The following is a 16,495-nucleotide window of genomic DNA, read 5'->3' as shown; positions in this document are numbered from 1 at the left end:
ATCAATGGGGTTTGAATCCCCATCAGTATTTAATTTTTGAGAACCAGTGAAGGTTGCAATAGCCCGATTTCATTCAGCCATTTTGCTTCTTTGTTTTCACACATGTAATGTGCCCATTTCAATACAATGGAGAGATGAATGTGAAACAGATATGGTTATTTTTGTAGCATGCCCACAGATACATGTGGGTATCTCTTACTACATGTGAATAGAGTTCTATAAATTCCCACTTGCTAGCATTAATCATACTTCTGTTGCAGAATTTTAGTATGGCTGCCACTCAAAAAATCCACTGCAAATCCACCACATGTGAACATGGCCTACAATGCAAAAATACAATTGTTCTACACATAAGGGGTATCAGCAGCAGCAGGTTCTTCTGCTATCAGATCCCCATGGTATGCTCGGCTTTAGAATAAGTTATTTGGAACTAATTGGGTCTCACAGACTTTATGGTGATGTACGTCTTAAAACTTGTCTATATAAGGGCAGTCCCAAACGTCCAGATAATTCCGGTACCGGTACCCTATGGGAGGTGGAGCCGCATATTCATGACTGTAATCGGCGGCCCCACGTGACCGCTCATACAGTAGAAGGTGCGGCCAGGACAGGAAGCAGCGCCAGCGAGGGAGCCGGGTGAGTATTTTAATAACAGCGGGCGGGCGCACAGGGGGCGGGAGGGGGACATGGATGTTTATGTTAAACACGAGAAACAAAAAAAAAAAAAGGATTATTCATATCTTCTCTACAGCAAATGCTGCTGCAGAGAAGATATGAATGGCGGCTTCAGCACCATGTGGGGGGGACAGCACTTATCTCTAGTGCTGTCTCCTGCACGGTGCGTGTGGTACCCAGTGGGCACACGGGCAGCACACGTGTGCCACACGTCTGCCACAGAAACGCACGGGCACACGGACACGGATAATTCCGGTACCGATTTTTCCGGTACCGGAATTATCTGGACGTGTGGGACTGCCCTTAAGGAGAGCGTTTTATCTCATTCACAGGAAAGGGAAATCTGCAAAAAAGATTTTTCTTAAACTTTAAGGGAATCGGTCAGAAGGATCTCATACCATATACTATTTACATGTGCATGTAGCGGTTTCAAAGTCTAACAATACTTTCACGTGGCCAGTCCGTTTCTCTGAGAAATCAACATTTGAATTGGATGTGCAAATGAGAATGAAAGACTATGCTAGATCTGAAGCCTCAGTCACCACAGCTCTGTTCCCCGTCCAGCGTAGCCTCCATCTACTTGACTGACATCCTCTATGCTGTGTGACTTTAGACTAAAAAGCCGTCAGTCAAGCAGGAGGAGGCATAATGCTGAAGTGAGAGAGGCTTCATATATACCAGACTCCAGCATATCAGCTCAAACTCTGATTTCTCAGTAATGGAGGGACGGATGGGCCATGTAAAGGTATTGCTGACTTGTCTTTGAAAAAGCTACATGTACATATAAATTATAGGGAATGATATTGTTCTACATTGTTATTACATTGTTATTACATTACATTGTTATATTGCGATACCTTATGCACTAAGCAATCTCTTTTATTATGCAGAGGGAAGCAATGCAGTGCCCTATGACATTGAAGCAGGTAAGCAAACACATAGGATTCTTAGATATTTCAATTTATTAATATATTCTGTGTGTTTAGGAGTAAATTGACTTTCTATTCCATGCAAAAAAAGAAAAAAGGGTGGCACTCACTGTTCTTAAAATCCAGACTTTATTAGTACACCGTTAAAACATCTTTAAACAGGCGGGATGAGGACAAGTGGACAAGGATCAGAGTACGGCCGATCGTATGGAACTTTCTTTCGTCGCTGGATCTCCCGCTGTCATCGCTAGATCAGTGTGTGTGACACCGATCTAGCAATGCGATCTAGCGATGCGTTCGCTTGTAACCAGGGTAAACATCGTGTTCCTAAGCGCAGGGCCGCGCTTAGTAACCCGATGTTTACCCTGGTTACCAGCGTAAATGTAAAAAAAAACAAACAGCACATAATTACATTCCGGTGTCCGTCAGGTCCCTTGCCGTCTGCTTCCCGCACTCACTGACTGCCGGCCGTAAAGTGAAAGCAGAGCACAGCGGTGACGTCACCGCTGTGCTGTGCTTTCACTTTACGGCCGGCAGTCACTGAGTGCGGGAAGCAGACGGCAAGGGACAGATACCGGAATGTAAGTATGTGCTGTTTGGTTTTTTTTACGCTGGTAACCAGGGTAAACATCGGGTTACTAAGCGCGGTCCTGCGCTTAGTAACCCGATGTTTACCCTGGTTACCCGGGGACTTCGGCATCGTTGGTCGCTGGAGAGCTGTCTGTGTGACAGCTCCCCAGCGACCACACTACGATTTACCTACGATCACGGCCAGGTCGTATCGCTGGTCGTGATCGTAGGTAAATCGTATAGTGTGACGGTACCCTTACATCATTACTCATGTGTCAGCATCCTGTGATAAATAGAAGTGGGTCAGGGAAAATCTTTAATGAACGCCCCTCGTACAATGGTTTCTCTTTAGTCAAATCAACCATTTATTACACTGTGTTTTTGTAATCTGGTGCCGTACCCGGGGAGGATGAGTACTACCTATGTATGTGGTTTACAGGCATGTAATTGTTTGGGCACTTGACTTCTGTCATGACAGTGGCATGTTTCCTTACAATTATTAATATTTATCTTTTATCCAAAAAGAGAGAAGACTTATAAAGGATAGTATTCCAAAACTCCATTGTGGGCTTCCTAAACAAGAGCACATAAGAGTGAAAAGAATCATCGGAGGTCATAAAGCAGATAAGGTAAAATGCTTTACATGACACTGCATAACCTACAACCAACACACATGCATAAGCCCCTACAGGAAATCTGGCTCAAGTTTTTGCCAGCTAAAATGAGAGCAGCATAATGTAGAGACAGAGACCCTGATTCTAGCAATGTATAACTTACTGGGCTGCTTGGTACAGTTTTGATAGAATCCCTATTTTATCCACATAATGTTATCTTATATCTTATCTTATATTACGGGCAGCACGGTGGCGCAGTGGTTAGCACTACAGCCTTGCAGCGCTGGGGTCCTGGGTTCTAATCCCACCCAGGACAACATCTGCAAAGAGTTTGTATGTTCTCTCTGTGTTTGCGTGGGTTTCCTCCGGGCACTCCGGTTTCCTCCCACATTCCAAAGACATACTGATAGGAATTCTAGATTGTGAGCCCAATCGGGGACAGTGATGATGATGTGTGCAAAAACTGTAAAGCGCTGCGGAATATGTTAGCGCTATATAAAAAAAAAATAAAGATTATTATCTCTAGAGGACTAGTAAACCTGCTGCTATGTAGTCCTCCATATTCATGAGCTCTGCATAACCCTTTTTCTGGCAGTGCCACTATGAATAATTCGTGGGGTGGTGTTCATGCACTACACCATTCCTATTGGGTATTTCAGAGCCTGTTCTCATGATTAGTAGGAGTCCCAGCTGTTGGACTCCCATCGATATGTAACTTATCATTGGTCCTTTGCATAAGTGATAACTTTACATATTGATTATAACCCTTTAAAAATGGTCGTTCATGGATTTTATTTACATGTTTAGCAGTAATATAACTTGCTACTCCTCATTTTAATGACATTTCCCTATTAGTCAAGGAGGCTTTGGAGAACTCCAGAGAATGCTGGGTTTTTGAATGCATGGATGTAAAATTTTATTCTGGCTATATCAGCAGCTATGTTTTTTTTCTTATCTGTAAAGGGTAGTGGAGAATCGAATTTATTTATCACTCAACATGGTCCTTATCTCTGCAAGCAAGTTACTTAAAACCCAAAACTGATATGTGGCATTCATTTTCTTTTTTATTTCAGAATCAGTTTCCATGGCAAGTGGCCATAAAAGATGGCACAAAGATCAACTGTGGAGGAATTTATATTGGTGGCTGCTGGGTGTTGACAGCTGCTCACTGCGTCAGGTACAAGGTGTTCCATACATTTCCCACTGCCAAAGTTAAATTATAGAATTATGGCTGCCTGGAGATGAATTTATACATTGAAGCCAATAATAAAAATGATTAGTAAACTCCTAGGAGTGGTAAATGCAGAATTTATTATCCTTTTAGCTCCATAGATGTTTAGTTTTTCTTAATAAATATGTGATTATTTGCAATAAAAGTGATCTTTTATGATTACAGGGCAGACCAGGCCCAAAGATACCGGATAATGGTTGAGCTCCTGGATCGCCTGGCTTATGATGAAGACATTGATTCTTTCCCAGTGAAAAGTGTAAAAGTCCATGAACTCTACAACCCTAACACATATGAAAATGATATTGCTCTGCTGGAGGTTATAAACATATACAATAATCCAGCATGTATGCAAGTTGATAATAACCTTGTAGCTGCTTGTGTGCCTTGGTCACCATATCAATTCATGCCAGGGGAATCTTGCACAGTATCTGGATGGGGACGTGCAGAAGGTAAATGCGTAAAGTTAATGGAAACCTCAGATTACTCCTCAGTATTCGTTTTAAATCTCTTCTGTAAACTACCTAATTGTAATGCTGCTAACATTAGTTTAGGCTAGGGAAATCCAAATACTTTTGCACTTCAATACGGGCATAATACGATTAATCCAGCAGGAAATTCAAGTAAAAAAAAATCTTGTTTATTTCTTCATATTAAAATATAGATAATGGTAAACCACTCAAAAAGTATTACACAGCATCACGCATGAAAAGTTCATGGAGTGGCAGCGTTATTGACTTGATGTCTTAATCATGGCTTTTTGAGTGGTTTACCATTATCTATATTTTAATATGAAGAAATAAACAAGAATTTTTACTTGAATTTCCTGCTGGATTTATGGTATTTTCTCCTGTGGACTGTGTGCTCCTACCTACGTGCAGGAACAGATGAGAGATGGCTGATTTCCAGGTGAGCTGACTACTTGTGTGTTTTTTTTTCAATATGGGCATCACCCAACTCAATTTATATGAAGCTTTAGACCACGTTCACACGGTCAGTATTTTACATCAGTATTTGTAAGCCGAAACCAGGAGTGGGTGATAATACAGAAGTGGTGATGTGTTTCTATTATACCTCTCCTGTGTTCCACTCTTGGTTTTGGCTTACAAATACTAAAGTAAAATGAATCAAAAAGAGAAAAATATGTACCGCATGTACTACAACAGATGCACCACATGCGTCCTTCAGGAACAGCTGATTAGTTGCTTAATGTTGCCACAGAGGGATTCGGGTGCTCAATCATGAAAAACAGTGCAGTCCAAAGTAACAAAGAAAGTTGTGAGCACTCACCATCCATAAAATGTTCAATCATTTATTGTGACATAAGAGTCAGCAGCAGGGAGACAAGGGAGAACATGTACTGCAATTGGACGACGGCCGTTTCGCGTACCTGCGCTTCAACGGGTCCTATTCAAGGATTGAAAATTTTATGGTGAGCGCTCTCAACTTTCTTTGTTACTTTATACTAAAGTAAAATACTGACCAAATACTGAAAGTGTGAACATGGCTTTACAGGCAGCATAATCACATGCCGATACCGATCTTATATGAACTTCACAGGATGTACAGCATGCCTACAAAACTCTCCCATATAAATTAATAGGTCATTTTCAAGATGGATTCATTTCTAATTATGTACAGAAATTAGAATAAGAATTTTACAATCATAAAATAAGACTAGTAAATACATGAGTCAAAATGTGTATTATAAAACCGAGATACAACATAAGGTGATAAACTCTCTCAGCATGATGTATCGACAGAGATCCTGATTCCATTAGGCAGCACGGTGGCGCAGTGGTTAGCACTGCGGCCTTGCAGCGCTGGAGTCCTGGGTTTAAACCCCACCAAGGACGACATCTGCAAAGAGCTTGTATGTTCTCCCCGTGTTTGTGTGGGTTTCCTCTGGGTACTCTGGTTTCCTCCCACACTCCAAAGACATACTAATAGGGAATCTAGATTGTGAGCCCCATCAGGGACAGTGATGATAATGTGTGCAAACTGTAAAGCGCTGCTGAATAGGTTAGCGCTATATAAAAATAAAGATTATTATTATTATTCCAGTGATGTATCACTTATGGGGCTACTTTCTGTAGATGATGATAGTTTTATGTGCTGGCTGCAGCTCTGATAGCCTCCTGGTGTTAATCAACAGTTTTCTGCCTACACCCTGCATAGGCAGTAAGCTACCAATCAATGGTGGGGTACGAAGAAAGACAGAACTAATCAATTTGGAGGACTGAATAGCAGGAGCTTATCATTGATTGGACTTTCAGAGGGATCGCAGATATCAGTGTTTTATCAGAACTACAGAAATGAACCCACACAGTAAGGCCACACTCACATATTCAGTATTTGGTCAGTATTTTACATCAGTATTTGTAAGCCAAAACCAGGAGTGGAACAATTAGAGGAAAAGTATAATAGAAACTTATGCACAACTTCTGCATTTATGACCCACTCCTGGTTTTGGTTTACAAATACTGATGAAAAAAACTGACCAAATACTGATAGTGTGAGCATGGCCTTACTGTGATGGACTTAAAATGTTCTTTCATTCTTCAACTACAATAAAATGTGCAGAAGTCTGTGGCTGCTAGACAGAAGCTCTTAAGCCCCCTCCTTCCCACAGCCATCCCTTGTGCCATTTCCGATTAGTAGGCTCGGTGCAATGTCATGCATACTGTTCGTCAGGCCACAACCATGACCTCGTGCCAGGCCTACTAATCAGAAGTGGCCCCAGAGAGGCAGGTGGTGGCTTACAGGGCAGTCATCCAACAGTCAAGGAATACTGATGTACCTACTAGACCAGAGTGATACAAATTAATTAGTTAATATCTATACAAGAATATTGCTAATTGATGACTTGATTTTCCTTTGTGATTTCCCTAGGATTCAGCAAAGTGTTCCATTTGAAGTGGGGCAATATTCACTTGATGAATAACTGCTCAACTGTTTACGAGGGACGTTTCTTTGAGAAAATGGAATGTGCAGGTAAGATTCGAATGTTGCGCTACGCTTACGCTTTAAAGGAAACTTGTCACTCCCCAAAACGCTAACTAAACCATTTATATAGGTATGTAGGGGACTTAAAAAATGATACCTATAGTAGATTTTAGTAGTTTAGTTGATATAAAAAAAACAATATTGTATACCACCGCTGCTTAAACTCTGCATCCACGCTCACATAGTGTCATTGCCTGCTCTCATCATCAGTTCCTGTCTGCAGTACAGTGCTGAGCGCCGTTCGCAGACAGGAGCCAACGACTAGAGCCAGCAATGACACTGTCAGCGCAGCTGCAGAGTTCAGGCAGGGCTCCAATCAAGATATAGCAGTGCTTGGTTAGCAAATTGAGGGGAACTAAGGCCACATTCCCAAGATTAGCCTTTTGATTAATTTGTCATGTTCATTTCTGCACCCATTATGTAAAATAGGTTTCTCCAAAATACACAGCTTCAAAAAACTCATTGTGGTAACGTGGCCTTATGGTTCAGTGGCCATATGAAATGTGCACTAAAGCCCCACCATTTGCATACAAAATAATTTTTTTATGCTATCTACGCCACTAAAAGCTCTACAATAGGTATGATCTTTATTGGGGCTACATCCTCTACAAACTTGTATAAGTGGTTTAGTTAGCGATCGGGAAGAGAGACTCCCATTACATGAAAAAAAATAGTGCTTGTATACCGTATCCCAATCACACACTTCCTCCACTCCTTATCTTCTTTCATACTGCAGTAGTATTTGTACCAGTGTTTCAGACTAGTTTGCTAATGCCAGAATTCTTAGGGTGCATTCACATTGCATTTTGGGACCCAATCAGTGGCCCAGTGGGATTCGGAAGTATGCGGGGCCATAGACTATAATGGTGCCAGCAGAGCAAACATGCACTCTGAGGTGCATCATTTTCGGGCATAGGACAGTCACACGCAGTAGGCGTACACACTCAAAAATGATGCACAGTAGAGCACACATTAACTCTGTCGGCACCATTATAGTGTATGGCCCTGCTGGCACATATGTAATAGAGTGCAGGGTAGACCATGTCACCACGGAACAGACAGACCAACTGTTGAGGGGGTTTATTAACAGGGGCGATATTCTCCTCGCAGGGAGAAAACAGTAGAATATAAACTGCAGAAATAATGGTGCAAAATATATGGGAAGCAGTATAACAGAAGTAAACGGAAGTTCTTCGGAAAAACACTTATCAGTCTGATGAGGATTTGCTTGTAGGGTCATCTTCTCCAAAGTAGGCACTGGGAAACAGCGGCACTTGTCGTCCCTCTGTTATCCGTGAGCTGTGTAGTCTCTGGGAACCCGCAACCTGGGGTTTGAGGGGTTATTGTGGTGAGTAGAGGGGATGCTAGAGTACAGGGGACCCAGTTTGCCTGAGTCTTCTGCCTCAACAGTGCAGCCTATCTCAGGAGAACGATGCTCAGTCTATTATTGGGTCTCCCAACAGGAATCAGGAGCTCTGCACTAATGCCGTGGGTGCTAGGGGCCACTGTCTCTGCACGGGTCTCTGTCTTTGCACCAGCGTCAGGGCGCACCTCTCCAGTCACAGCAGAGTCCGCTTTCACGTACTCACAAGATGCAGTCTTTCTGGACAATCTTCCTGTCTCAGTCCTCCGACCAGGAGCTCTCTCTCTCCTCCCCGGAGCGCAGCTGCGTGCTGTTCTGTTCGCTGTATCCGCTGCTCTCTCTGCTGCACACGCTGCTCTTTCTGATGTGCACGCTGCTCTAGCCCTGGAAAGCGCGCCTCTTTACTCTCTCAGCCCGGCTTCCTTCCTGTCCCGGCCTCTAAGTCTGCCCCCAGAGATACCTGCTGCACAGCTAAGAGGTTCCAGGCACGGAGCAGAGAAGGTAACCCCCTTACACATACATCCAAATCCCGTTTTGCGGTGGAGTTGGGACATAAGCCTCAACGAGGCCACAGAACGGGTGCCAGAATGCATTGTGAAACCACCCTTAGCTATCCTAATTAGAGATGACACCCATGTGTCCTTTTCATAGGGACCGTGGTTTGATGAACTACTCAGTTAACACTCTTTGAAGTAGTTGTCCTATACAAACGTGTTTCCCCAAATGTATATTTTGATGATTTTCTAGAGTTATCACAAGTAGATGTGGTGGGGGAGATTTCAAAGTCACTGTGTCTGTAGCACAATCCCCATAGATTCCACAGATTGTAAACCCTTACGGTCAGGGACCTCTCCCCTTCTATCTGTAAATATAACATAGTACAGTGCTCAAAAAAATAACGAGAACACTTAAACAACAGAATATAACTCCAAGTAAATCAGACTTCTGTGAAATCAAACTGTCCACTTAGGAAGCAACACTGTTTGACAATCAATTTCACATGCTGTTGTGGAAATGGAATAGACAACAGATGGAAATTATTGGCAATTATCAAGACACACTCAATAAAGGAGTGGTTCTGCAGGTGGGGACCACAGACCACATCTTATTACCAATGCTTTCTGGCTGATGTTTTGGTCACTTTTGAATGTTGGTTGTGCTTTTACAATCGTGGTAGCATAAGACGGATTCTACAACCCACACAAGTGGCTTAGGTAGTGCAGCTCATCCAGGATGGCACATCAATGCGAGCTGTGGCAAGGTTTGCTGTGTCTGTCAGCGTAGTGTCCAGAGGCTGGAGGCGCTACCAGGAGACAGGCCAGTACACTAGGAGACATGGAGGGGGCCATAGGAGGGCAACAACCCAGCAGCAGGACCGCTACCTCAGCATTTGTGCAAGGAGGAACAGGAGGAGCGCTGCCAGAGCTCTGCAAAATGACCTCCAGCAGGCCACAAATGTGCATTTGTCTGCGCAAATGTTAGAAACCAACTCCATGAGGATTTTCTGAGTGCCCGACGTCCACAGATGGGAGTTGTGCTCACAGCCCAACACCATGCAGGACACTTGGCATTTGCCACAGAACACCAGGATTGGCAAATTCGCCACTGGCGCCCTGTGCTCTTCACAGAGGAAAGTAGGTTCACACTGAGCACATGTGACAGAGTCTGGAGATGCTATGGAGAGCGATCTGCTGCCTGCAACATCCTTCAGCATGACCAGTTTGGCAGTGGGTCAGTAATGGTGTGGGGTGGCATTTCTGTGGGGGTGGCATTTCTTTGGAGCCCTCCATGTGCTTGCAAGAAGTAGCCTGACTGCCATTAGGTACCGAGATGAGATCCTAAAACCCCTTGTGAGACCACATGCTGGTGCGGTTGGCCCTGGGTTCCTCCTAATCCAGGACAATGCCAGACCTCATGTGGCTGGAGTGTGTCAGCAGTTCCTGCAAGATGAATGCATTGAAGCTATGGACTTGCCCACCCATTCCCCAGACCTGAATCCGATTGAACACATCTGGGACATCGATGCTTTAGTCCAGGTCTGGGAGGAAATCCCTCAGGAGACCATCCGAGGCCTCATCAGGAGCATTCCCAGGCGTTGTAGGGAGGTCATACAGGCATGTGGAGGTCACACACACTACTGAGCATCATTTTCTTGTCTTGAGGCATTTCCACTTAAGTTGGTTCAGCAGTCTTTAACTTCAGTTTCCACTTTGATTTTGAGCATCATTCCAACTCCAGACCTCCGTGGGATATTAGTTGTGATTTACATTGATAATTTTTAGGTTTTATTGTTCTCAATATATTCCACTATGTAATGAATAGATTCACAACTGGAATATTTAATTCAGTGATATCTAGGATGTGGGATTTTAGTGTTCCCTTTATTTTTTTGAGCAGTGTATATTGTTTCTTGTACTTGCTTTTCACTTTAGCACATGTACAGCACTCTGGACTTAGTGGTGCTTTAAAATAAATAACATATTTACAAAACTATATGTGACAGAAACCTTGTGAAATTTACACAAAAAAACTGTGTTACATACCGTTTACTGTATGTATGAGATTCTATTTGCTCCTCCTTCAACAACGGGCCAGGTTTAGCGGGAAAGGGTGTGGTTTCATTCAGGGAAGGCATGGCTTTGGAACAATTTTTTGGCACAAAGTAGGAGACTTAGGTGTTATAGATTAAAGTTTCTATAGATGCGCCAAATTTAACATACGGCATGAGTCACTGCAATAACTTTGGCACGAATTAAGACCACATTTACACTCTGACAAATTTGTATGCCAGTATTGATTAATTTCTGTTGGGGAAAGATATGTTAATCTCATTACGGGGTGTATGTCTTAGTGAATTTGGCACATATTTCAGTTTCCTGTTTGCCAACATAAGAAATCTACTTAGTACAGTTATATTGCATTGATGAATTTGACCCCCCCCCCCCTGCTAATCTCCGACATTTCAAAAAGTTTCTAAACTTGACGTAAAAATGCTAAAAGTTAGTGTTTTTGTGCAAGCAGGAGCTATGCAAAAAATGTGCGACATCTCAATTTTGACAGTGTTATGTCAGAATGCCGGCACAACCTGTCTCATGTATTGTCCCCTTATACTGTTGATTGAGCAGAGGATTAAATGATTAAAACACAGGTTATACTGAATCTTTTCTCACCAAACTATATATAAATCTGCTGAGCTCCCCCTGCTCTATAACACGATGCTTGCAGATTAGCCTACATTTTCATAGTGAAAGGTTTAAAGCGAACCTGTCAGCAGTTTTGGCCGATACGAGTTATGGCCACTGCCTTTCAGGGCTTATATACAGCATTCTATAATGCTGTAGATAAGCCCCCGATCTGACCTGCAAGATAAGAAAAATAACTTTTATTACACTCACCTGTGGAGCGGTCCAATCCGATGGGTATCGCACGTCCTGGTTCGGTGCCTCCCATCTTCTTGCGACGCCACCCTCTTGCTTGATCATGGCTGGCTCACTGGCATCCCGCTTCTGCGCAGGCGCACTTCTCTGCTCTGTTGTGGGCAGAACAAAGTAATGCAGTGCGCAGGTCAGAGAGGCCCAGCGCCTGTGCACTGCAGTACTTTGCACGATGCCGGGAAGCCATGAAGCAAGCAGGAGGCTGGCACTGGATCAGGACCTGCGACACCCATCGGACCGGAACGCCCTGCAGGTGAGTATAATAAAAGTTATTTTTCTTCTCTTGCAGGTCGGATTAGAGGTTTATATACAGCATTATAAATAAGCCCTGAAATGTGATGGCCGTATCTTATATCGGCCAAACCTGGTGACAGGTCCCCATCAATGCTTTTGGAGCATTTTTCCTTGTTGGACAGTAAATTATATCAACACCTGCACAGCTACAGATTTGTGCCAAAATTTGTGTCACTTTCTCCTATTTAATAAATCTGGCCTAAAGTAAGTTTCCTTTGGCGACCCTAGCAAATAATAAGAAGTTGCAGATTTTACAGATACAGTAAAACCAGACACCCACAACTACACCTGTAGCGCTTATAAGGAAAACATCCAAAAAGTGTATGGCTCTGAGCGGACAGTAAAAGATGGAATGGAAGGTCAACTGGTGTGAGATTTACCATAAAATGATGGCAGTTTTGTGGTGCCATGGCCTAACTCTTACTGCCACTTTCCACACACTACATTAGTTCTGCAGATTGGTATACTGCTCTAGTGTATACTCATTGCTGTAACTAAACATTTCATCCCCTGGGGAACTACCACCACATTAGTCATCTCATTTGCTGCCTATGCAGTTCACAAAAGTTTAAATGTGTTTATCATCTGCAGCTACATTCTGCATAGACAGCAACCAAGATGACAAAGCTCACTTCATCATACTGACATCTTTATCACCACGGTCGCTACGTGTGTGACTTCTATACTTTGTATAGGAACCTGTGGCACTAGAGTTGTAATGTAAATGATTGCAACTCATACAATTCCCAATTCTGTATAAAAAGTCCACTCTAAGATTATCACACACTACAATGAAATGTTTTACGTCTAAAGCTATGAACTCATTCAAATAAAATGAAGCATTATAATATAAAGTGTTTTTTTTTTTACTTTTCTGTTTCAGGGACTTATGATGGATCAATAGATTCCTGCAAAGGCGACTCAGGAGGACCCCTGATATGTTATGCTGGGAAGGTGGCATATGTATGGGGGATAGTAAGCTGGGGGGAGAACTGTGGTGAACCTGGTTACCCTGGAGTGTACACAAAAGTCGCGCACTACTTTGAATGGATAAGTCGTCATGTTGGAAGACAACTTATTGCAAAACTTGATGTTTGATAACTTCTACAAGATTATCCACAAGTTCTTATGCGTTGAACTGACTATATTGTACACACATTATCAACATTAATAAAGGTATACTCCAAATTTTCCTCAGTATTTCAATTTTTTAAGTAATTATAATTTCAGACATTTTTTAAGCAACATGTAGAGGGCAGAGCACCACTCCTCCTGCTGTTAGAGGCAATAGACGGCTGATCAAGTCAGCCATCAAGTGCGGGGAAAGATGTGGGCTCAAAGAGCAAGCCCACATCAAAGGCAGTGACACTACCTTTAACGTACATGTACGTCAAAGGTAGTGAAGGGCTTAGTTTTTTTTTATGTCATTATTATATACCATTACGAATACTGACCATTACTAGTTGCCTCATACTGTGAATTATGACCTTTAGAGGTACTTCACTATAGGTATTCATACAATATGCACTTATTGCAGATTTGGGACATACAGTATTCCAATTTACTAGCGATGTAAATTTAGTTTATTTAGAGTTGTACCTGTTATTTAACTGCTGTGTATATATATATATATAATTTCACTTAACATTTAATATTCTCCCCCAAGTACCCCTAAAATTTAATAAAATGCACCAATACTCCAACAGCCCCATATATACGGTATGATGCCCCCCTCAGCTTCCCTATATACAGTATTCTATCCCCACAACTTCCTATAGTTTGATGTCCACACAGCTCCCTATAAAAAGTATGGTGTCCCCACAAGTCTATATCTATAGTATGGTGTCCCCACAGCTCCCCATATACTGTATGGTGGCCTACAGCGTGATATTCTCACAGCACAGGTGCCTATATACAGTATGATGGCTTTCACAGCCCACTACATAAAATATGATGGCCTACACAGTTCCCTATATACATTACTCCTACGTTCAAATCCCATCAAGGACAACATATATGAGGAGTTTGTATCTTCTCCTCTGTTTGCCTGGGTTTCCTCTGATAGGGAATCTATATTGGGAGCCCAAATAGGGACAGCGATGATGATGTCTGTAAAGCACGGTGAAACATGATGCGGTGATATGAGCAATGCATAATAAATAAAATACATATGGGGATGCAGACTGTATGTGGGGGGCTACATATGGAGGTACAAGCTGTATATGTGGGGGCATGGGAGTGAAGGTATAAGTACATGGGGGTGCAGACTGTGTGTGAGGGGGAAAAGGGAGTGCAAGCTATATGTGGGGGTTAGATGGGATGCAGGCTGTATGTTCGTGGTACATGGGGTGTGGACTATACAGTATTTAGGGGGTGCAGGCTGTATGAGCACGGTACATGGGGTGCGGACTGTTTGTGATAGAGCGCGTCACTAAGGAGAGGAAGGTAAGTACTCCTTAGTGGAACTGAAGATACAAGGAATTTTTATTTTAGACAGTGAGGAGTGGTATTTAACCCCTTAGTGACAGAGCCAATTTGGTACTTAATGACCAGGCCAATTTTTGCAATTCTGACCACTGTCACTTTATGAGGTTATAACTCTGGAACGCTTCAACGGATCCCGCTGATTCTGAGATTGTTTTTTCGTGACATATTGTACTTCATGTTAGTGGTAACATTTCTTCGATATTACTTGCGATTATTTATGAAAAAACGGAAATATGGCGAAAATTTTTAAAATTTTGCAATTTTCAAACTTTGTATTTTTATGCCCTTAAATCAGAGAGATATGTCACGAAAAATAGTTAATAAATAACATTTCCCACATGTCTACTTTACATCAGCACAATTTTGGAAACAAAATTTTTTTTTGTTAGGGAGTTAAGGGTTAAAAGTTGACCAGCAATTTCTCATTTTTACAACACCATTTTTTTTTAGGGACCACATCACATTTGAAGTCATTTTGAGGGGTCTATATGATAGAAAATAATGAAGTGTGACACCATTCTAAAAACTGCACCCCTCAAGGTTCTCAAAACCACATTCAAGAAGTTTATTAACCCTTTATGTGCTTCACAGGAACTGAAACAATGTGGAAGGAAAAAATGAACATTTAACTTTTTTTTGCAAACATCTTAATTCAGAACCATTTTTTTTATTTTCGCAAGTGTAAAAACAGAAATGTAACCATAAATTTTGTTATGCAATTTCTCCTGAATACGCCAATACCCCATATGTGGGGGTAAACCACTTTTTGGGCGCACCGCAGAACTTAGAAGTGAAGGAGCGCAGTTTGACTTTTTCAATGCAGAATTGGCTGGAATTGAGATCGGATGCCATGTTACGTTTAGAGAGCCCCTAAACAGTGGAAACTCCCCACAAGTGACAACATTTTGTAAACTAGACCCCTTAAGGAACTTATCTAGATGTGTGGTGAGCACTTTGAACCCCCAAGTGCTTCACAGAAGTTTATAACGTAGAGCCGTGAAAATAAAAAATCGCTTTTGTTTACACAAAAATGATCTTTTCGCCCACAAATTCTTATTTTCACAAGGGTAACAGGAGAAATTAGACAAAAGTTGTTGTGCGATTTCTCCTGAAAACGTCGATACCCCATATGTGAGGGTAAACCACTGTTTGGGCGCACCGCAGAGCTTGGAAGTGAAGGAGCGCCGTTTTACTTTTTCAATGTAGAATTGGCTGGAATTGAGATCGGACGCCATGTCGCGTTTGGAGAGCCCCTGATGTGCCTAAACAGTAGAAATCCCCCACAAGTGACCCCATTTTGGAAACTAGACCCCCCATGGAACTTATCTAGATGTGTGGTGAGAACCTTGAATGCCCAAGTGCTTCACAGAAGTTTATAATGCAGAGCCGTGAAAATAATAAATTTTTTTTTTCCACAAAAAAGATTTTTTAGCCCCCAAGTTTTTATTTTCACAAGGGTAACAAGAGAAATTGGACCCCAAAAGTTGTTGTCCAATTTGTCCTGAGTATGCTGGTACCCCATATGTGGGGGTAAACCACTGTTTGGGCGCACGGCAGAGCTCGGAAGGAAGGAGCGCCGTTTTGGAATGCAGACTTTGATAGAATGGTCTGCGGGTATTATGTTGCGTTTGCAGAGCCCCTGATGTACCTAACCAGTAGAAACCCTCCACAAGTGACCCCATTTTGGAAACTAGACCCCCCAAGGAACTTATCTAGATGTGTGGTGAGAACTTTGAATGCCCAAGTGCTTCACAGAAGTTTAGAATGCAGAGTCGTGAAAATAAAAAATATTTTTTTTTTCCACAAAAAAGATATTGTAGCCCCCAAGTTTTTATTTTCACAAGGGTAACAGGAGAAATTGGACTGCAATAGTTGTTGTCCAATTTATCCCGAGT

General features: G+C 42.3%; 1 protein-coding gene across 1 annotated transcript in view; it reads left to right on the top strand.

The window, feature by feature from the left end:
- The window catches only part of CFI (complement factor I), a 69,592-nt gene extending 56,287 nt beyond the window's left edge, over window positions 1-13,305 (top strand). The window contains exons 8-13 of the mRNA XM_069743847.1: window positions 1,566-1,601; window positions 2,700-2,803; window positions 3,862-3,965; window positions 4,185-4,468; window positions 6,909-7,010; window positions 12,997-13,305. Coding sequence (XP_069599948.1) covers window positions 1,566-1,601; window positions 2,700-2,803; window positions 3,862-3,965; window positions 4,185-4,468; window positions 6,909-7,010; window positions 12,997-13,211 — 845 coding nt within the window. The 3' untranslated portion in view covers window positions 13,212-13,305. The remainder of the gene's footprint in view (window positions 1-1,565; window positions 1,602-2,699; window positions 2,804-3,861; window positions 3,966-4,184; window positions 4,469-6,908; window positions 7,011-12,996) is intronic.
- The last annotated feature ends 3,190 nt before the right edge of the window (window positions 13,306-16,495 follow it).

Source organism: Ranitomeya imitator, chromosome 1 (assembly GCF_032444005.1).
Source record: "Ranitomeya imitator isolate aRanImi1 chromosome 1, aRanImi1.pri, whole genome shotgun sequence".
Lineage (NCBI taxonomy): Eukaryota > Metazoa > Chordata > Amphibia > Anura > Dendrobatidae > Ranitomeya > Ranitomeya imitator.
This window is presented reverse-complemented; position numbering and strand designations above follow the sequence as displayed.